Source organism: Pistacia vera, unplaced genomic scaffold (assembly GCF_008641045.1).
Source record: "Pistacia vera cultivar Batoury unplaced genomic scaffold, PisVer_v2 Contig387, whole genome shotgun sequence".
NCBI classification, from domain to species: domain Eukaryota; kingdom Viridiplantae; phylum Streptophyta; class Magnoliopsida; order Sapindales; family Anacardiaceae; genus Pistacia; species Pistacia vera.
In genome coordinates this window covers 63,118-86,940 of record NW_022196209.1, presented here as the reverse complement: position 1 = coordinate 86,940, position 23,823 = coordinate 63,118, and the positions used below count along the sequence as shown (strand labels likewise).

The following is a 23,823-nucleotide window of genomic DNA, read 5'->3' as shown; positions in this document are numbered from 1 at the left end:
ATTCTATCGGATGGTGGAGAGATATGAACGAATAGAGAGTTCGTTAGCCGAACCAAGCAGCACAACCTCGACTAGTACCCTCGTTTAATAGCCCGACTAGACAAGAAATCATAAAAGGGATGACCATGATCAGGGATACCGGGACAGGCATCAACCTCTGAAGAGGCCGCGAATAGAGCCAAGGAAGGATCACAAGCGTGTTCCTTGCTTTGCTGACTACACACCCTTGGTTGCTCCTTTCGATGAGATTCTTGCAGTCACCAACGATGCAAACATGTTGCCACCACTGAGTAAACTGCAAGGACCACATAGCAAACGAGATCCCTAAAAATATTATAAGTACCACAAAGAAACTGGCCATAACACTAACAAATGTCGGGCCTTGAAGAACGCCATAGAAGAACTTATTCAAAAGGGACACTTGAAAGGATACGTGGAAAAACCGTGAGCCCACGAAGATCGAGAGGAGTGCGACGACCAGCAACCGAAGACCTTTAACCATAGGTTGTAAGTAAATTGACAGGTAAACGCAGTGGAAAACAAAAATTATTTCCCATCGATTTCTCTATTTAACCCAAGATCAAGGTCTGATATGTATATATTTTACATGCTTAAATTGAAAAGAACAAAGATAACATCAATCTAGACAAAGATTAGAGATCTTACGCACGTTTGGAGGCTCCTTCAAATATCTCTGGATTTACTTCGCTACCGATTCAATGTAGAACCGAACGAATGGTGATCCACACGAAGACAATCTGAAGAACCAAAGAGGGATTTGCTAGATCTTTTTTGGCTTCAAGAATCAACTTGAATAAAAGATTTAAGCACTGAGGGAAAACGTGAGGGAGAGAGAAAGGAGAGAGGGCTGCCTCTTTTTCAATTCAATGAATGAAAATGACTTGAGTTAATTCCTTCAACACACATGCACTTATATAATGCATGTGTCAAAACCCTAATCCTTTTAGGAATAGGAATGAGCTCCAACCCTAATTCACCCTTGTATCCAAACACTCTCCTTTTGGTATTTTATTTGAATTGATTATTATTATAATTAAAAATCAATAAATATATTTATAAAATATATTAACATTTAATTAGCAATAATAATTCATGCAAATATATGCGTACATATATTTAATCATAATCTCACTAATTTAATTTTAATATTAAATTAAATCTAGGCAACAACCTTAGCAAATTTAATTGCATAGTGAGATTACTAAAATACCCTTTCATCCTAAAAGACGAAAATACCCCTTGTACAAATTGATTCTTAAATTATCTATAAGTGTGTGACCCGTGAGCTCCTCATCATATCGGCAGTGAGTTGTATCGCGATTAATACCAATAAATTGTCTCACTTCACACAGACCAAGATTAGCCCATAGCAAGGCATCATGGCCACCCAATAGATTGAGATTCAGAGAAATAGCTACCTATCAACGATATGGTTATCGTGCAATCAAATCCTTTTATCATCTGTTATCTCATTGAGATTGAGGTACATAAATAGTGTCAACCTCAGTTATTCTTAATGTGTTTGTATTCAGTTATTAGACCAGTGGCCGAAATAATAAATTAGATTAGGCAACAACTCAATCCCACTGTGGCCACAGATTTGGTGTCATTGTCATTTACTAAATTGCACAATGAGATAACTTCTTCCTTACCCAAGAGTGATTAATCCTTTGTCGATCCACCATCATCCTGATACACTCCTTGATGCAGCCAATCACTACCGTATTGATAATTAGACCTGGCAAAGTGTTGCCCATACCTGTGGATAAATGGGTACTCGGTCCAAACGGGCGGGTACGGGTAACACCATTAATTACCCATCTGAAAATTACCCATACCTAGCCCGCCCATGAAAAAAAAGGGTGGGCTGGGCAATACCCGTTGGTGTCCGTGTGTACCCGCACTTATTTAAAAAAAAAAAGCTAAAAAATAGAAAATTTTAAAAGTAAAAACTTAACTCACTCAACTCTCACTCTCTCACCTCTGCTGAACTGTAGGCTGCAGTCTGTAGTAGCCTCACGTTGTCACGCATCATTTCTCCACCAACGTTTCTTCTTGGCCTTGTTGTGGAGGGTCTTCTTGACCTTGGACTCATCTTTTGAAATGGGTTTCTGAAGCTTGAAGTGCAATGAGTATATGGATCTTGATGACTCTTTCTTCTACTTCCTCGCTTCTTCTAACACCTTGTTTTCAAAAAATGAGTCAATAACACTACACTACAAAGCTTGTGCAACAAATAAGAAAAAGACAAAGACCAAGAAAACAAGTAAATGAGACCTGAAAGTAATCGATTTGGGGGTCAAAGCCATAGTCCGATTTGAGGGTCAAAGCCATAGTCATTGAAGTGTTGAGGCTTAGGCATAGGAAAAATGGGAGACTTGTTTGACATTTTTTCTTCAAAATCCTTTATGGTTCTGCTTGTCTCCTTTGCGTTGGTGATAGAAAATAAAAAAGGAATGAAAAAGAAGACTTTGGGGGCTCAAGATGCCATTGGTAATGGTAAACCCAGTAAACTAAATGAAAAACCTCATTTTTGCAGGTCGACCTGTACCCATACGGGCAGGTACAGGTCATACATTTTTCAACCTGAGAAATTTTTTTACCCATGGACCTGATAATCCTATTTTTCCCTATGATTTTGCATTGAATTTCAATAGGATTTAGCATACTTCTCATACAATTTGGGCCATAATTGCTACCTAATTCTATTAATTTTTCTTTACAGGCCTAAACAATGATTTTGAGCAAAAATGACAATTTTGAGCGTAAATTTCGTAACTTGAGCTTGGAAACTCGGAATGACCTGAATTTAGAAGCTTTAGAAAGCTAAGAAGCAGAGCTACAACTTTCATGTTTTTGGTTTTTCCTAATTCTGACTGAAAAAGGGTATAAACTAGGCTTTAAGTCGTGAATAGTACGTTGGGAACTGGAGAAAAACGTCTTTGGATGTTCTTCAGTATTTTGCATATAACTTGAGCTGTGGACCTTGTATTGGGCTTATTCTTGAACCAGTAGAAATATAATTGAAAGGGCTACAATTAATATGTTACCAACTTTCCAGATTCAGATTCTATCATGCTCAAATTTGGCCCGAAAGATCCTCGCCGCGGCAAAACTGCTTCAGATGTGAAAAATAAAACAACCCGTTTTGGCTTGCTAAGGCTTCATCCTTAAGTGAGAGAGGTATAAATTAGCATGAAAAGGAAGGGAAAAGGATCTTGGTTCATCATTTGGAAGGCAGCTCTTGGAAGGAGAACATTATTGAAGATTTGGGCTTCAAATTAGAGAAGATTTCTCTATCTTTTGCTTGTTTTTAAGTGATGAACCTTGATTCAGTTTGTTTTTGTTATTTTATTTTGTTTTTGAGTATGAACTGAGTTTTTTAGATAGGGTTTGTTAAAACTTGATCCAATAATTCAAATTTACGTGAATTGATTTACTTTGAGTTTTAATTTTATGATTGAGTGTTTATTTCTTTGCTTAATGACTTTTGGATGCTTGATCACCATTCAAATGTATGTTGTTCACAATGGGAATAAAAAGTGATTTGTGATTGTGCCTCTTGGGATAAATACTATAGATTGAGTGAAAACTAGAGATAGATAAACGCGATCTATGAAATCTAGATAGAATTCCTCAAAGCTTAAAAGACCTTGAACTATTAATCTTCATTCTGTTGGGTGCGGAAGCTTAATAGAGATAAGTAGGAAAATATAGCTTGAGAAGGTATGTTTTACAACTTAGGGAATTCGATTTTCAATCAAGGAATTAAAACTTGGATAATAGATTCTATGATTTGGGTTAGCGTATCTAGGTGAAATCAACACCCTAGCATTTTTTTTTATCATTGTTTAATTAGTTAAGTTGTTGGGTTTTGCTTTAATTTCATTATCATTCATTTATATTTTGTTAATTTGTATTTAGTTGTTAATTTTCTATCAATCCAATTTATTGTTGCTTCAATTAGGACTTAAACTAGAGAAATCAGTACTTAGTAACACTATCCTCATGGGAACGATACTCTACTTACCACTTTATTACTTTTTGCGACTAGTACACTTGCTACATATGCATGTTTGTCAGGACCCGTGCCCGTTTTACCCATAATTATTCGGTCCATACCCACCCGACCCACCCATTTGCCAAGTCTATTGATAACTCTAAATAGAACTATGTTAGGCTAGTGTCAGACTACACCAATCGGTGCACAAGGCGTTTTGATGATCTCAAGTCTAAGGATCACATGCACCACCATTCGTTAGAGGATTTGTTTTATAGACACTGGGGTTACCATATTTATGGAATCCTCTGGTGGGCCAGTCCAGTGAACTTGCCTACAGCAAGCACTCATGTGTCACACCAGGTTGTCGGCAAATAATGTTGACAAGTGAGATCAGTCACTATCTTTCGACAGGGTCGTTCAATGATGCGTGTTTACTACAACATGCAAAACTAGCAAGTGCACTATTCGTTCAAGTAATAGAGTGATGGGTAGGATATCGTTCCCACGAGGACTGGTAGCAAAGCACTAAGTTCCTAACGTTAACAAGTTGAAGCAACCGAAAATCTTGGATTTGTGGGAGCAATTTGTAATTAAACGAAAACAAAATAAAATTTAACAAAGAATTAATTCTTAAAAGGGAAGCAAATGAAACACAGAAATTCAATTTATAAATTCTAGGCAATTCTTGTGTTGAGTTTGAGTCTAATTTTTGTTTGTTCATTTTCAGTTTTGTTGTTTTGTGTTTTTGGTTGTTTGTTGCTTTTTTTTCTTTGAGTTTTTATTCCTTTTTGCTCGAGGACGAGCAAATCTTAAGTTTGGAGGTATTTGATAATCATATTTTATACTATGACTTTGCATTGAATTTTGATAGGATTTAGGATACTTTTCATACAATTTGGGTCATAATTGCTATCTAATTCTATTAATTTGTCTTTGTAGGCTTAAATGATGATTTTTAGCATAAATGACAGCTTTGAGCGTAAATTGTGTAACTTGAGCTTGGAAACTCGGAATGACCTGAATTTAGAAGCTTTGGAAAGCTAAGAAGAAGAGCTACAACTTTCATGTTTTAGGTTTTTCCTAATTCTTACTAGACCAGGTGAAAACGTGGCTTGAAGTCGTGAAAAGTACGCTGGGAACTAAAGAAAAACATCTTTGGACGTGCTTCAGTATTTCTGCCATAACTTGAGCTGTAGACCTCGGATTATGCTGATTCTTGAACAACCAGAAATATAATTAAAAGGGACACAATTCATATGTTTAACACTTTTCTAGATTCAGATTCTTTCATGCTCAAATTTGGCCCGAAATTCTTCACCACGGTGAGGAAAAAGCGTCGCTGCGGCGAAACCTGCATCAGATGTAAAAATAAAACGACGCGTTTTGGCTTGCTAGGGCTTGGTCCTTAAGTGAAAGAGGTATAAATTAGAGCGAAAAAGAAAGAAAAAGGGTCTTGGTTTGTCACTTCTCAATCGCGTTCCCGAATTTCCCATCTTAAACATCAACTTCAAACATTGACTCAAGGTACCAAATTTTGTAACGAGTATCTTGACAATGCCAAAAGTCTTGCAGATCAATTGGCAGTAGCTGGTAAGCCTGTTGACGATCAAGACTTGATCTCCTTTCTTCTTGGTGGCCTGCAATCATCCTACGCACTATTTGTCACCTCTTTTAATTTTGCATCCCATGAAACTGACTTCACATTCGAAGACTATGAAAATCTTCTAGATGTCAATCATTCTGTTCCTGGCACGGATAGTACTCACTTTGCATTTGCTGCAAACAAATCTAAGGCACCTACTTACGTGAAAAAGAAATGACCTCCACTCCCTCCCACCAAAATGCAGAATGCAACTTCCTCTAATTATCGGTCACACCAGTAGACTAGATCTACTCCTCCATAGTTCCCCAACAACCGCTCGGTTTGTCAAATATGTGGTAAATCTAGCCATACTGCTATTGATTGTTTTCACCGTTTTGATTATTCATATCAGGGTCGGTTTCCTCCTCAAGATCTCTCAGCAATGGTCGCTGAGACTAATGCCACATTTGATCATCAAGTTTGGTACATGGACAGCGGCGCTAATGCCCATATTACATCAGATACAACTAATCTCACTTATCAATAGCCCTTTTGTGAATCAGAAACTGTAACTGTCGAAAATGGTTCAGGTCTGCAAGTTCTAAATACTAGTTCTACCACCTTTAACTTCGGCCAATCCAATTTTCATCTAAACAAAATTCTCCATTGCCCACAAGTAGCTACCAATCTTATCTCTATCAATCAATTTTGTTTAGATAATAATTGTTACTTTATCTTAACTACTAATGATTTTATCGTGAAGGGGAACCTAACAGGCAGAACTCTACTTCAAGGTGTGGTTGAACATGGCCTATATCCACTAGCTGGGTGCAAGACTTCTCATAAGAGCCTCACATGTCTTTCAGCAACAATAGGGGTTCGAGCTAATGCAGACACTTGGCACTCAAGACTAGGACATCCCTCTAATGTCATTTTAGATAGTTTGTTTCATTTAAATGAACTCTCTGTCAAAAGTCCTTCAAATAAAATAGAGTTTTGCTTAGCTTGTCAACTTGGCAAAGCTAAGCAACTACCTTTCCCAGAGTCTAGTCATCAGTCTTCTGTTCCTCTTGCTTTAATCCACTCTGATGTATGGGTTTCCCTTGTACAATCAACTAGTGGTTGTTCCTACTATGTTTTGTTTATTGATGATTATTCGATATTCCTAGCTATATCCTTTGCACAAAAAATCTGATGTGTTTGCAACTTTTGTTAAATTTAAAACCATTGCAGAAAAAATTTTCTCAACATCAATAAAGCAAATACAAACAGATAACGGTGGAGAGTTTACTTCCAACCAATTTAAAAAAATTTTGATTGCACAAGGGATATTCCATAGGCTGACTTGCCCACACACTTCTCAACAAAATGGAATTGCCGAGCGGAAACATAGATACATCTAAGAAATGGGACTAACACTTCTAGCTCAATCAAGTTTGTCCCCCCAATATTGGGTTGATGCATTCCTTACTTCAGTGTTCTTAATAAACAGATTGCCTACCAAATTCTTAGATAATATGACACCTTATTTTTTACTTCATAAAACTGAGCCAACTTATATGGACTTACGTGTTTTTGGATGTGCTTGCTATCCATTCCTTCAACCATATAATGACCATAAGTTGGCATTCCGAAGTAAAAAGTGTCTCTTCTTAGGCTATTCCAACTGTCAAAAAGGATATAGGTGTCTTGACTTAGCCACTAAATGGGTATACATCTCACGACATGTCATCTTTGATGAGAAATCTTTCCCAGCTAAGGAACTAGCCGAGCACACCACATCTCAAAGAACAAATCCTATTGTAGGTGAACCACTGATAATTCCTAGTTCAGTTCTATCTAGTAACTTATTATCTAACATTTCTGCAGCCGTGCCATCTCCAAATGATATATTTGTGTGGATAATAATTAATTTTACAAGCCATATACACAATTCCGACATTTGTTATATATATTCTCGTTTGCTCTCAGTCTTACTATATAAAAAATAAAAATACTAATGTGACGTTTATTTACATTTTTGTTTTCAAAAATAAAATTGAGAATGAAAACAATAAGTTTGATTTTATATTTTCAAATTTTGAAAATACGTTTCTCATCATTTTCTAAAAGCAGTATTTGAAAATGAAAATAGTAAACATGTGTTTGTTAATATTTTCTTATGATACATATGGAACATTGTAGTAAATTAATAGAAAATGAAAGCATAGAAAACAACTTTTTTTATGTTTTACGTGTTTCCAATTTTTTTTAGTTATTTAATAATTTTTATGTTTTCCATGTTTTCTACTCTAGAAAACAGATATGATAAGTGAACAAGTATTACGTATTTTGCGAGATAAAATAGAAAATGAGAATATAAAAAATGAAAATAAAAATGAACAAATCCTTTATTTTAAATATATATACAATTAGTAACTAATCTCTGGTCTCAAGATTCTCAATTTTAATCATGTTAATTAAAGATTAACAATAAGCTCTTAGTTTCACAAAAGACAAAAATTAAAGCTAGAGACAACTGGATAACCTTTAATCTGTACATTAAAAACTTAAACCAAGTTTCGCCCTTCTCTTCAATATTCTGACACCAATGAACAACTCACATAGCTGTCTTCTCATCTTCCAGTTTTGATTTCTTAGATGAACGATACAATAAGAGTTGTCTCAACAAAAAATAGAAGTCTAAGGCAAAAATTTTTAATTTCTCACTTTCTGGCCACCATAGTTTCTAAAATTTACACTCTTGTCCCCATAATGTATGTTCATAATTCCTCACTAACAACATTTTGGCCGCCCTAGAATAAATTTTTGGACTCATTAAATGTGGATAGAAAAGAGAATCACACATAGTTAAACCCATGGCAGATGGAGCCAACGAAGTAGGTGGTGGAAGGGAGGAGGGTGAGGTGGTGCATCGAGGTTTGACCGGTGTGTATATGCATGGTTATCTTGATGAAGTGACCGGTGTGTATACGCATGGTTATCTTGATGAAGAAAACTATAAATTTGACTTAATTGCTTAGGGATCTTTCTAAATTTAAAGATATATTTGATCATTTTCTTAAAAAAAAAAACCTATGAAGATTTCAGTAGCTTCAAAAACAATTATGATTTGTTTCAAGACCTATAGAATTTCTCAAAAAAGCATTTTTTCAAATTAGTAACAATATATTTATAAAGTTTAAATCTCAACTTTGTTGAATCTCAAACCTTGTCAAAATACACGATTTAAGTTGGTAAATAATATTAGTAATTAACCACCCCTAGGTGGCCGGGTGAGACAATAGGAACTCTTGAATATATTACTTAAGAGATCTTGAGTTCATGGTTGTTGATTGGGGTGGCCACTGGATGATATACCCAGTCGTTAACTTCAGGATCTCGGGGGATTAGTCAAGGTGCTCTTGAGCTCCAATTGTGTTAACATTAACTCGTTCAAGATCAGACTTCAGAGTGTCCAGGATGTTGCCGAATGGACGGTCCGGGCTTCTATGAATGGGTCCTAGCTATTGCTGAATGCATGATCTATACTGCCTGCACTAATGAACCTGACATCAAGACTTCAGCTTTTGCTACTTCATTGAGACCTTGAATAAGGTGAAACACAACTTACCTTTACCCCAAACCCTCCCAGTTCAGCCACCAAGCTCTTCACCAACCCCAATATCCCTTAATTCAAAACTACATAGGTCAGAGTCGAAAGCCCCCACAATCAATGGACAAGCACTAGCAGTGAAAATTATGCGGCATTTGCGCTGTAGTGCCATGACTCTTGTTGCATGTTTTGCTGTAAGAAAAGCTCCAATGATGTTAGCATTAACTCGTTCAAGATCAAATTTGGGATTGTTAGGAAACGACCCGGTTGCGCAGCGAAAAACAAAAATTACAACCATGGATCGTTCCTTAGAACCCAAAATCAGGGCATAGAAAATTACAGTTTATTTTTATAAGAATCTGTAGAAAAATAAATCCAAAGGTTTAGATTCATACCCACGTTTGGAGGCTCCACCAATATTGTCTTTGAACGTGTTTGCTACCGATCCAAGTATAGGATCGAACCAAGAAGTCCACACGAAGACAACCACCAAGAACCAAGGAGGGATTTGCTAAATCCTCCTTGGCCTTAAGAAATCAAGAAGAACAAAAGGAAAAAGTTTGATTTTCAATCAAACAGTGAAAGTGGCGTGGGAGAGTCAAAATGAGGCTATTGTGTGTGTTTGTTTTTAATTGAAAAATGAACTAAAAGAAACTTGTTTTGTTCACACACACACATTTTCTTTTATAGGCAAACTAAGTTGCCCTATTCCCACATGGAATGGGCTTGGGCTCCAACCCAAACACCCCATGTTGCCAAACACTCCGAAATTAGATATTTTATTTATTTCATCATTATTTCAATTAAAAATCAATTAATATATATTTAATATATATATTAACATTTAACAATAATGATAATTTATTTAAATATGTGCGAACACACATTCAACCGTAATTTCACTTATTTAATTTTTTAACAAATTAAATAAAAGGCTACGACCTCAGCAAATTTAATTGCACTGTGAAATTACCAAAATACCCTTTCGCCTAAAAAGACGAAAACGCCCTTCTTTCTTCTTGGCTCTTAAATTATCTTCTATGTGTGTGACCCATAGGCTCCTCATCATACCGGTAGTGTATAGTATCGCGATTAACACCAATTAATCGTCTCACTAATACACAGACCAAGATTGGCCCCTAGCAAGGCATCATGGCCACCCGATAGATTCGGATTCAGCAAAGTAGCTACCTGTCAACGATATGGTTACCGTACAATTCGATCCTTTCATCATACGTTATCTCGACGAGACGAAGGCATAGAAATAGTGTCAACCTTCGGTTACTCTCGATATTATATATTCAGTTTCTGGACCAATGACCCGTATTATAATCTGGATAGAGCAACAACTCAATCCCACTGTGGCCACAGTTTTAGTGTCATTGCCATATACTGAATTGCGCCGTGAGATAACTTCTCCCGTACCCGGGAGTGATGAATCCTTTGTCAATCCACCATAGTCTTGATACACTTCTTGATATAGCCAATCACCACCGTACTGACAGCTCTGAATAGAACTGCGTTAGGCTAGTGTCAAACTGTACCAGTCGGTGCACAAGGCACTCCGGTGACCTCAAGTCTAAGGATCACATGCACCACCATTCGTTAGAGGATTTGTTCCATAGACACTGGGGTTACCATCCATATGGAATCCTCTGGTGGGTCAGTCCAGTGAACTTGCTGCGGTATATCCGCCTACAACAAGCACCCATGTGTTGCACCAGGTTGTCACCAAACAACCTTGACAAGTGAGATCAGTCACTGCCTTTCGACAGGGTCGTTCAACACTATGATAGCCTTACCGTATTATCTGTGCCCTTACTTCAGAATAATACTAGGGCTACGGACGTTTCTAGAATGGCCACCATATGTGCTCATAGGGTTCTCACTATCAAGATTTGAAACACAGATACCCTCGTCACGATTCTACCATTCTAAGGATATATATCAATACATATTGCAATAATAATGATTTACGCGATATAGAATAAAATGCCTTTTATTATTGATTAATGAACATTATTACAAAGAGTCAATTCTACAATAATTGATTGGCTCTAGGGCATCTACTCTAGCAGGGACGTCTAGTGATACGTTTACAAGTCCTAAAACACTTGCTAATTCGGTTGAATCAAAGAGTTTCATTCCAAGTCCTAAAGCACTTGGATTGTGGAATGTGGAAAGCAATGGAGGAAATTCGGCCCAAGCAAGTTCCAAGGGGAGAGAGAGCCCAAGCACTTCGGCCCAAACCATTCCAAGTCCAAGCCCAACAAAGGAAGCTCAAGTCCACCAAGAGAGAAGCCCAAGTGTTGAAGTAAACCTATTCGGCCCAATTCTCATTCCAAAGGGGAAAGCCTACTTGAACCCTTATTGGATTCATTTGCAAGATCTTCAAGGCCCAATCTCTTACACCCTTATTAGTAGACTTGATTAGGATCATTGATCAAGTTTTGAGCTAATAAAGTGAGTTTTTTCAACTAATGGGGTGGTTAAAGACATGAATCCTAGAATTAGGGAACCATGTCCCTTTTTGCATTAAATGGGTATGGCCTTATTTTTGAATGGAAGGCTTGTAATTATTTTGTGTAATATTTATTATTTTTCATTTTCTTGTATTCTATTTATTGATTACTCTTTTAACCTTGTAATTGCCTATATAAAGCCAACTATTCTCCTTGTAAAGTTGGTTCATGGAATATCAAAAACTTGGTTTAACCATTGAGGGAACTTTGTGTTCTTGTTGTGATTTCTTTATCCAAGTCTTGGCAAGGAGATTTGGTGGTGAATCAATTCAAGTTGGTGGAGAATTCCTTTATGCTTGAAGTGTTCATACTTGTCTTAACCCAAAATTGCAAGTAAGTGTGACATTGCCTCCTTAGTGTTTTGGCCGAATATAAGCTTGAGTTTAAGGCATATTTTATGTGTTTTGTTGTTGCAAATTGGTTGGAATTGGATCATCTAGGATGTTGCCGAATGGACGATCCGAGCTGCTGCGAATGGGTCGTGCATTAGGCAGCAACGCAGACCGTGCATTTGGTAGCAAATTTATTTGAATGTGTGATTGTGGGATGATTTGTTCATTGTAAAATTTTGTTTGATTTTATTTGAATTGATTGCAAGAAGATTGAATGAAGGTTTGAAAATTAATTTATTTGCGGCTTTATTTGTTATCCTTATATTGATATTTAATAAGATTTTCCTCTTTTTTTTTGTGTGTGTGTGTGTTTATGATTGAGTTTTGGGAATGATAGTTTCTTTGATTGAAACTAATTGAGTTTTGCGAATGAAAGTTTCATTTGATTGGACCGTGCATTCGGCAGTAGCTCGAACCCATTCGTAGCAGCTTGGACCGTCCATTCGCCAACATCCTAAAAGCTCCAATTATGGTAACATTAATTTGTTAAAGATCAAACGTCAAAGTTTCTAGGATGTTGCCGAATGGCCTGTCCAAGCTAGTGCGAATGGGTCCGAGCTGCTACCGTGCACGGTCCGCGTTGCTTGCATTAATGAATATGACATAAAGAATTCAGCTTTTGCTACTTCATTGAGACCTTGAATAAGGAAATCCAACTTACCCTTATCCTAGAGCCTCCTAGTTTAGCCGCAAAGCTCTTTGCCACCCAAAAATCACATAATTCAATACTGCATAAGCCAGAGTAGAAAGCCCCGCAATTGATGAACAAGCACTAGCAGTGAAAATTATGCAGCCTTTACGCTGCAAGGCCATGACTCTTGCTTTGTGTTTCGTTGTAAGAAAAGCTCCAATGATGTTAACATTAACTCGTTCAAGATCAGACTTGGAGTGTCCAAGATTTTGCCGAATGGACGGTCCGAGCTGCTATGAATGGGTCGTGCATTAGGCAGCAGCGTGGGTCGTGCAGTCAATGACGGCTTTATTTGAATGTTTGATTGTGGGATGATTTGTTCATTGTAGATTTTTGTTTGATTTTTATTTGAATGTCCTTCTAATAGAACGCAAATCATTTTTTGAAATGATTTTTACCCGAACAAAATATAATATTATGATTGATGTTATGCAATCAAATATTAATTAATTTAGTGAATAGTGCCCCTAGTTATGGGTTCTATAAGCTGCATGCAAGAGGTTCGATATGTATTAAAAGATTTCTCAGATACAAATGTCTTGTCACCTTTTAATTAAACTAGTTACACAGATTAACATGATCATGAAATGAATTCGTTTAAATTTAGCCCTAACTCACTTAAATGGTATCTTATTTCTATCAGTTTGACCACAATAGGTATAGACTTTAATTCAAAAAGGGCTTGGGCTTTGGGCCTTATTAAGAGATAGGTCGGGCTCTTCTATTAGAAAGCAAAAAACGCATGGGCCTCAATTAACGAATCCTCACCATACACTCACACTAGGAAAGCCACAAATCAACGACTAAGATAACGGAACTCAATAAAGAGCTTGGAAAAAAATGTTTGCTCCATCCATTGTGATATAACAAACGAAGAACACATTTGCAAAGTTGTAGCCACCACCACTGCGAAACACGAAAATCATGATGTCATGTTCATTACTGCAGGCAGCGTGGACCGTGCATTCGACAACAGCATTGACCATGCATTCAGCAGCATCCTGGACACTCCGAAGTCTAATCTTGAACGAGTTAATGTTGACATTATTAGAGCTTGTGTGATGCTGCTGTATGGACGGTCTAAGCTGCTATGAACGAAAATTTCTTTTATTGAAATTGATTGAACTCTGGGATCATTTGAAACCCTAAAGAAGAGTTGTACGGCTGGTGAATGGGCAAATTGTTAAATTTAATATAGTTTTGACAGGAAATTATTAGTTTAGTGCACTGGATTTATCATTGAATTTTATAAAGCATTAGGAATTTTATATGACTACTGACAAATAGAAATAAAGCCAACTGTATGTTTTATTTAGCATGTTAAGCAGTTTTTATTGTCAATATTTTTAATGGGTGTAATGTTGAATGAATTTCAATCTTATGAAAAGCAAAAACGAAATAAATGTGTGTTTTACTGAACACTTATAAGCTAATTTAAGTATTTTCTTTTGTCAGTTACAGGTTATTATATTGTGGGCAACTTAGGGGTTAAAGCTCTTGTTATAGACCTTCACCACCAAGGCATTATAGCAAGAGGCATCACAACCCTAGCCCTATGGGTCGTGGTAGGGACATGCCTACCAGTCTTCTGGTTCAGAACGTATACCCTGAATGCAGGTTTGTATATGTGATTTGTCCTGGTACTTGCTAGTCTTGGGATGTAGATATTGTGTTTTGGAGTTTCAGTTTTTTTTCAAAAAACAATATGAATTGTTAGAATGTAAGGTTGCGTTTGATACATTTTTCATACTCTATTATATTCTATTATCCTATCTAATCCAGTGAGAATTGTGTTTCTTTTAACATCATGAAATGTTATAGGTGTGTTCCTTAGAGTGATATAGGATAGGTTTATCACTTCTGTTAAATTTTGTATAATTATTTTTTAGTTTATTTCTTTTGCTTAACTCATTCAAATCCAAGAGTTGGCAGTTGAACTGGGTAGCTTGGCTATATGGTTTGTTTCTTATATAATGAATTATATTTTTATGTATAAAGCCAGATTTGTTTTTTATTGCTTATATAAGCCAAACACAATTGTTAATTGACGAATGTAAGTTTAATATATTATCTTTTGTCCATCAAACTAAAAAGCTTATATAATTATAGGTCTGAAGATCTACGTGGACCATTTGAGTGTTTGGTCCTCTAAAGGACATTTACTTGCCTCGGGACTTCTACACTAGGTAATTATGTCAGACTTCAAAGTATCCAGGATACAGCCAAATGGACGTTCCAGGTTACTGTAAATGGGTCCAAGCTGCTACCGTCCAGGGTCCGAGCTAGTGGCAAACCCAAGATGTTTGCCCATAGAGGGGCCTCTGCGGCTTCGCCATTATTTACCAAACAATTAATGAAAACTTTTAAAAAATCACCAAACTTTAAGTAAAAGAAATAATACAATATCAAGAACCTGAAAGAAAATAATATAATAACACAATACTTTTTTACTTGAATAAATCTATAAGAAGCAAATCCCTGAGCAAATATGTTGAAAATAACATCTAATTCACAAGAAACTTTTTATGTGGAAAAACTTCTTCAATATAAAGAGAATAAAAAACCACGAGAATCTAACAACCCACTTAAATCCAATATAATCAAAAGAGTTTATAGCAACCACAATCTACCAAAAATATTCCACATAAATTTCTAATTTCTCCTCTTTTTTCTTTTAATTTTTGTTTTGTTTGGCTTCCCAAGATTATACTATAAATTTTCATGACTTTGATCAAACTTACTCTAAGCTAAAATCAATCAAAACTTAAATCAAGTCAACGTTGCGTTGACTTTTAATATGAATTAATAAAAACATGGGGAATTTTCTTAGTATAAATATAGATGGTAACTCAAATTTCTTTAATAATATTAAGCAACTAAATGGTGACGTTTGAAATGTAGGAAAATAGTGGTGAAAGGTAAAGAATAACATCCAGTACAATATAGTTAATGTTTAATTTGGGAAAGCAGGAATATTCTTAGATACAAAACACAAAATAAACTCACAAGATCTATACATTTTTCCATCAAATTAGAATTAAAAAACCTCTAAAAAAAGCATGATTTAATCCTAAAATAAACTAAATTGAAACGAGTAATACACATATCTAAAACTGATAAAACGAAAAACGGAGCTAATTGTGGCACCTTGAGTAGTGAAAACTTCAATAATTTCAGTCTTCAAAAGTTTTAAGAACAAACAGCATGAGAAAAAAAAATGAGAGAGTAAATAGTTTTGTGAATAAAATCATAAAAAGCATGTTGAGCCATAGAGAAGAGTGGAGAGCATTTTAAACTTTTAATATGATGTGAGCCTCGAATATATATATATTAATAGCAAGTTTTTGTGGGCCTATATATATATAACTTACGAATAGATATATATATATTATATAGATATATATATATATATATATATATATATATATATATTTCTTATATTCTCATTTTAAAAAAATATAAGAATAGGTATGGATATATATATTAATAACAAAAATTTTGTGGGGTTATATAAACAATTTTTTTTAAATGTGAGGGTAGGCCCAAGGGGGTTGGGTCCGCACCTATCTGAGCTACTATTGTGCACAGTCCAAGCTGTCTGCATTAATGAACATGACATCAAGACTTCAGCTTTTGCTACTTCATTGAGACCTTGAATAAGGTGAAACACAACTTACCCTTACCCTAGACCCTCCCAGTTCAGCTGCCAAGCTCTTCGCCAGCCCCAATATCCCATAATTCAACACTGCATAAGCTAGAGTCGAGAGCCCCACAGTCGATGAACAAGCACTAGTAGTGAAAATTATGTGGCCTTTGCGTTGCAACGCCATGACTCCTGCGTGTTTCACTACAAGAAAAGCTCCAATGACGTTAACATTAACTCGTTCAAGATCAGACTTTGAGTGTCCAGGATGTTGCCGAATGGACAGTCCGAGCTACTGTGAACGGGCCATGCATTAGGCAGTAGCAGCTCGGAGCCTTTATGTACGGAGTTATTCTCGTAGTCTAGATTATTATTCCCCTTCTCTTAGGCAAAGGCGACATTCAAATTTGTGATGTTTTTTTTTTCTAACAAAACTGAAATTTTGATCATCTTCCAAAATCGTATCTAGTTCATATCTCCCCAGAGCAACCAGAGACTGCACGAACAATTTGTACATATCAGGCATATTTAACTTCTCAAATTTATCATTTTGCCCTTTCATTAAAAGAACTCTTGTGGCCCAAATTAACAACCCGACCCACAAACCAAGGCCCACTCATCCACATGTACCCCGCACGTCTCGATCTGGATCTCTGGCTCACACTTGGCCCAAGAAAACAACACCCACTTTGACTCAATTCCCATAAGCCCTCAACTCGCTTCCACTCACCTGTCCCGAGTTGATACTACTCAACACTTCTCTCGAAGATGCCTTGACTCTTTGTCTTGTACTCGCTGACGCTCAGTACCCAGAATACGGACTTGATTATGACCCCCTTGCACTCGTCTCGCTCTTGACTCATTGAGTCAACTCAGTCCACGGGGTCAAAAACCATCACTCCTATAAATATTATAGTTTTGCCTAATGAATATGGAGGGTTATATCAATGAATATCCAAAATTGAAATACCAAGTTTCGAAATATAACATATTATTATCAAATACCAACCTTTTTTTTTTTTTTTTTTTTGTGTGTGTGCGTTTTGAATTTTTTTGTTATTTAATAAATTTTATGTATTCCATGTTTTCTGCTCCAGAAAATATAAATGATAAATGAACAATGCATTTTACGTGATAAAATAGAGAATAAGAATAGAAAAAATGAAAATGAAAAAATATACTTAATCTCCGCTTTTGAGATTCTCAAATTTTATCGTGTTAACTAAAAAACAAAAATTAAAGCTAGAGACGAGTGGATAACTTTCAAGTTTCAATCTGTACATTAAAAACTTAAACCAAGCTTCTTCCTTCTCTTTAATCTTTTGACAACAAGGAACAACTCACACAGTTGTCTTGTCATCTTCAAGTTTTGATCTAATGAGTAATAGAGTGACAGCTGTCTCAACAAAATAGAAGTCTAAGGCAAAAAAATTTAATATAGGCATTCTCTTAATAATAATAAAAAAATTATCTAAAATTTAAATCTAAATTCACGAAATATACTGTATTACTTGATTAAAACAGTAGTACAAATTAAACTGAAAAGTAGGTTATGGAGAGCATTGTTATTTAATTCATGTATTTTTTGACTTAATTCAAGAAAGAAAGTTAATTAAATTTTAGCAGCTATTAAATATATATACAAATAGAGGCCTTAAACTCAAGGGGAGGCCGGGGAGGCCTAAGAGTCTGCTTGGGAGTTTTTTTTTTTTTTTTACTGGTTTTGGTGGGTTTTTAATTAGACTGGTTTTGAGGTATTTAAAAACCATTACTTGCCAGATTTTTTATGGACTGGCTTAAAAATCCCCCAAAACCAGTGTAGTGTATTTTTGAGGGGTTTATAAAACACCCCAAATCGGGGTGTTTTGGCTGATTTAAAAATTTTATCCCAAAAAACCCCTTTCCACTATTAATAATCCATTTGCTGCTAAAAAAAAAAGTCATAGAATAGAGGAGTCAGTCAGCCTCTTCATTTGATTCTTCCTTCTCCAGCTTCTTAATTCTCTCAACAAGGTTTGTTTCTCTCTTTCTCTCTCATTTTTTGTTTGGGTTTACCATGCCATGCTTAAATGAGGGAAGAATCCTTTGTTCTTCTTAATTGATTTGCCCTAGATTTGCAATAGGTTATTTTATTAATCACATTTGAGATGAATTGCCGCTTGTTTGAAAGGTTATACTTTTTTTAACTCGTATTACTTCATTCAATCTTTAACTTTTAGATGACTGTTACAATGCTTTTGAATATTTTATTTATAGAATAATACGTTAGAGTCCAATCATAAATCAGGCTCTTTATTTTTATTTTTTCAATTTGTTTTGTGCGAGCATAGGTGAGACTAAAACCTTTTATTATTTGAGTTCTCTTTTTTCCGTACTTGTGCTGGCTCTGGCTAATATAAGTTGCCAATTAATCACATTTTTATTTAAAAATACTACAACAGATGTTAATCCAAGTTGATGATGACGAAACATTTATGGAGAGAAACCCCCAAGCCTTCTACCATTTTTTATAATGCAATATGCTTCCAGTTAAGACAAGAACAGAAAGCCAAAGTACCATTTACATTGAAACAATGATGTCCCTTTTAATAGACCCACAACTTCCAAAACCAACGGCTGCGTTTGGTTTAAAATTTGGGGGTTTTGGGAAAAGTTTTTTGAAAAAGGTTAAAAAAAAGTTGAATTGGGCGGGTATTACGAGGTAAAATTTATAAATTAATAAAATCTCCTTTATGTTTGTTTTTTTACAAAATACCCCCTATAATAAAACATTAAAAGTTAACAAAAATACCCCTAACCCACCCTCAAACACCCCCAGCCGGCGACCACCACCGGAGGTGGCCGGAGTCGCCGTATGGGCGCATGACTGGTTGGATCTTGCCGGTCATGCGTCGCTATGGCCTTTTCCGGCCAGATCCACAGTGGATCTGGCCGGAAAAGGCCAGATCTATGGTCAGATCTGGCCGTCAACGGCCAGATCTGGCCGTATTTGCTCTCAACGACGGCCAACAAACGGTCGTCGTTGATGGTCAACGACGACCGTTTGTTGGCCGTCGTGACCGAGTGTTACGGCCAAAGATCTGGCCGTCAACGGCCAGATCTTTGGCCTTAGATCTGGCCTTTTCCGGCCAGATCCACCGTGGATCTGGCCGGAAAAGGCTAGATCGGCGCACTGCCGGCCAGATTCAGCCGGTAGTGCGCCATTCTACCAGATTCCGGCCATTTTCCGGTGGTGGTGGTGGCTGGAATCTGGTAAATGTGGATTATTGGGGTGTTTTTGTAATTTTAAAAAATATTTAGGGGTATTTAATTAAATTATCAAATTTAAGGGGTTTAAAAAAAGTTGAATAATTTTGGGAGTAGTATTCCCAAAAATCTGAATTTTTGGGTATTTTACTGTTTAACTTTTTTGGGAATACTAAAAGTAGTATTCCCAAATGTGAAACAAACGCAGCCAACATTTTTTAAGGTTGTATTTAAGTTGGTTTCACAATTAATTATTGATATTTTGCACATTTTGTTAGGCTTTTGTTATGGGCATATATGTAAATTTATCATTTTAAAAAACTATCAGAACCGCTGGAAAATAAACTCTCAAGCACAGGTTAGGTGTTTTAAAAACAGCTACTAAAAACCCCTCAAAACCGCTACGGTGATTTATCCTCAAAACCGCTACGGTGGTTTACCCTTAAAACCGCTACGATGATTTACCCTCATAACCGTTACCATAAAACTCCCAAGCAGACCCTAAGGCAATTGCAGTTAAACGCAAACCAGGCCCCACAATTTTTTTTTTTAAACTTTATATATAAAAAAAAAAAAAGGTATTTTTCAACCCTTTATTTAAGTTTTTAACATCTGGCACCCCCACTTTCTGAAATTCACACTCGGATCCCCATAATGGGTTTTCATATTTCCTCACCAACAACATTTTGCCCTCCAGAATGAATTTTTTGACTTTGCCTCTGGTTAAACATCGAATAGAAAAGAGAATCACACGCAGTTAAACCCATGGCAGATGAAGGAGCCGACGAAGTAGGTGGTGGTGGAAGGGAGGAGGGTGAGGTGGTGTATGAGGTGTGTCTAGTGTGTATATGCATGGTGATCTTGATGAAGAAAACTATAAATTTGACCTAATTGCTTAGGGATCTTTATAAATATATGAAATTTAAAGATATATTTGATCATTTTCTTAAAAATAATAATAAAAAATAAAATAAAAAAAATAAAAAACAACCTATGAAGATTTCCGTAGCTTCAAGAACAATTATGATTTGTTTTAAAATCTATAAAATCTATCAAAAAAGCATTTTTACGAATTAATAACGATATAATTATAAAGTTAAAATCTCAACTTTGTTGTATCTCAAACCATGCCAAAATACATGATTTAAGTTGGTAAATAATATCAGTAATTTCGTCACCCTATAAATATTATAGTTTGCCTAATAATATCAAAACACATGATTTAAGTTGGTTTCAGCATGACTGAAGTATATGGTATAGAACCTCTGGTAGAACACTATGCATGCTAGGTTGATTTGCTAGGCCGAGCTGGGAGATTACATGAAGCCTTTGGCATGATGAGGGGAATGAAGATGAAACCAAATGCTGGAATATGGGGACCTAGAGCTTGGTAAGATTGCTGCAGAGAAGCTTTTGGAACTTGAACCTCAGAAAACTCAACATTATGCACTCTTGCCAAACATGCATGCTGAGGCAGGCAGATGGTATGAGGTTGAGAAAGTGAGGGGCTTAATGGAAGGGAGTGAGATACAGAAACAACCAGTATACAGCTGGATTGAAATTAGAAATCAGATACTTTTCTCTCTGATGATCCAACACACTCTAGAACAGCAGAATCCGCAGTACATTGAAGACTTTAGCCGCACAGGTCAGATCTCTGGAAGTGAAAATCTACTCTATGAATAACATTGTATTGTAATGTACTAGGAACAGAGTCTTGTCATTTCAGTTATATGTGTACTATTAGGGTCCCGTTTATTGGAGCATACATAATGTACTTGTCAAATCTTTGCAAGTGTATATAATTGTAGGTATTTTTGAAATTTAAGCTGAATCCAGAACTATTACTCTTCCCCACTGCATTCACTTTATTAGATACTCATAAATAGTAGTGGATAAGTTTTCATATACTAGCATAAAACATCTGCTTTTTGGTAGACATGGCTAATAATCTAATACAATGAACTCTGCTATATAACGTTTAATCTGTGGCCGAGGAAGGACCATAGCCATTCACCTGTGACTTCTGGCATCTCCAAGGTCTGTATACCTGGCTGTCCAATTCAGCTCACACCTTATTTTTGTTGGATCACTATATACGTCCGGCAGCTCAGATATTCAACCTTTATATCCACCCCTGTTGCCTTCTTACATGCCTCCACAAATTCTTTCACTCCTGCAATTCATCCACACATGCATGCGTTTTTAAATTATTTTCGGATCAGAAATTCAAATGACTTATTAAAAAGACGAGCGTGAAGTACCTTTTCCTGTGCCAACATAGTAGATTCTAACTTTCCCAGGTTTTGCATTGGCAAGAGCAAGCACACGAGCACCAACCAAGTCGGTGACATCAATGTAGTCCCTTATACAAGTCCCATCAGCTGTTTTATAGTCTGTTCCTCTAAACTTGAGTCCAGGAATTATCCATTGAGCTACATTGAAACAAGCACCTGATATACAGCCACACTCTCTTGGCTCAGCACGAGGAGCTTCTCCTAGTCTTCCTTCTGGTTCTGATCCAATCACATTAAAGTATCTAAAATTATAGTCATATGTACAAAAACTCAGTCCCTTCCTATATATGTATACATGTGTCTTTTGAGATGAGGCGATTAAGGTACTGAAGGGAAATAATGATTAAACCTTGATTCCAACCACAAACATTTGAGACAGCGTGATTTGTGCTACATAAGTATATTTTGCCTGCTCATTCAAGAAGTTAAAAAGTAATAAAAGAACAATTATGTTAGTCAATAACATAACTAAGAAAAAGTGAATGGTGTACAACAGTTAATTATTAAATGCCTAAATAACATCAAATTCCAAGAAATCACCTCTGTTATGTGAACCCTCCCACGGAAACCAATTCCTAATTTCAATCTCAGTTCCAGAGGCTTAATTTCAGTAAAATCTGAAAACCAAAACATGAAAAAGAGTATACATATAAGCATCCTTTCTCCGTTCCAAACAGAATATTCTGATTCTTATTAAAAATCAAAGTACTCTAAGCAAACAAGCCATGCCTAGCAAAAGAAAATTAAAGCTCTTCCTACACAGTAACACAAAATATTAGGAGAGAAGAGCTCATAAAATATTTCAAATTTATCTACCTCTGCCTGAACCAAAGATCCAATGCTGTATGCAGATTTCTTTTTGGACCTCTTGGAACTGGAAGTCTCACTGACTTCACCAATAGATTTAAGAAGCAAAAGCAACCTGCCAGCAGTTGAAGGACTTGGAAGGGACATAATGGTAGCAATAACACTGCACAAAGTATCGGAAATTAGCAGAAAGAAAAAAAGCAATAATATTGAAAAACTTAGAAGGAAACAAATGATAGTTGTCAAAAAAAACTCCCCAGGGCCAAAGGAAAAAGCCCAAATTATTCAGAAGTTGTGTGCATTTATAATGTCAGGTTCCCTTTTTTCCACGAAATCAGAGAAACATGATGCAAGTGAGAACAAGAGAAGAGGGAACAATAAACATAATATCATTATCCTCAAAAAAAATTGAAGGAGTGTTGCCAATTTATGTGGCCATGTTTGCAGACAGGAAAAGAAGAATACAGCAGAAATCATTAATCATTATTTTCATTATTTTCACATATACAATTTGTGAATGGACAAAGGTGATCATTCATTTCAATGAAGAATAGAAAGACAACAGAAATTCATAACATCACCAACCTTAGGATCATGACAGCCATGTTGGTGGTTTTGAAGAAGTCGATTATGATATCTTCCGACATTTTCTTGGCTTTTCCATATGGGTTGATGGGCATCTGCATTGACAAATTGATGAGAAATACAGAAACTTGTCAAACTTAGCTGCAAGGTCGTTTTTTTTTTTAAACAAAGTCTTAACTTGTAAACTGAAATATACACAAAGGAAATTGTATGAAGAAATCTCACTTGAGGAGTTTGTTCTGTGATAGGCATCTTCAGAGGCTCTCCATAAGTTACACAAGTACTAGAATACATTATTGTCTTCACATGATGTTCTGCCATTGCCTCTAAAACTACCGATGTTATATTATGATAGTACCTGCAGAGAGAAATTCCCATGAAACTTAATGACCTGAAATCTTCAATGAATCGGTTCAGAGAATTGCATCACTTTAATCGA

At 36.0% G+C, this 23,823-nt stretch overlaps 2 protein-coding genes across 2 annotated transcripts; both read right to left on the bottom strand.

Moving 5' to 3' along the window:
• Positions 1-21,539: 21,539 nt before the first annotated feature.
• Positions 21,540-22,335, bottom strand: LOC116140922 (UDP-arabinose 4-epimerase 1-like; the record flags this gene model as incomplete). Its single annotated transcript, XM_031426491.1, has 2 exons — positions 21,540-21,871; positions 21,960-22,335. Coding segments are annotated over 2 exons (477 nt in total), but the record flags the coding sequence as incomplete, so codon positions are not given.
• On the bottom strand, positions 22,335-23,803 carry LOC116140921 (putative UDP-arabinose 4-epimerase 2). The gene is made up of 5 exons (XM_031426489.1): positions 23,610-23,803; positions 23,385-23,479; positions 22,809-22,962; positions 22,533-22,609; positions 22,335-22,401 (listed from the first exon to the last, which is right to left on the bottom strand). The coding sequence occupies exons 1-4, from the start codon at positions 23,760-23,762 to the stop codon at positions 22,580-22,582; spliced, it is 432 nt and encodes a 143-aa protein (XP_031282349.1). The 5' UTR covers positions 23,763-23,803; the 3' UTR covers positions 22,335-22,401; positions 22,533-22,579.
• Between the last annotated feature and the right edge of the window lie 20 nt (positions 23,804-23,823).

Coding starts and splice junctions, on each gene's coding strand:
- LOC116140921 (XM_031426489.1), bottom strand. CDS start 23,762: ATGGGAATTTCTCTCTGCAGGTACTATCATAATATAACATCGGTAGTT. Junction 22,963..23,384: donor ATGGCTGTCATGATCCTAAG/GTTGGTGATGTT, acceptor TACTTTGTGCAG/TGTTATTGCTACCATTATGT. Junction 22,610..22,808: donor GATCTTTGGTTCAGGCAGAG/GTAGATAAATTT, acceptor TTTGGTTTTCAG/ATTTTACTGAAATTAAGCCT.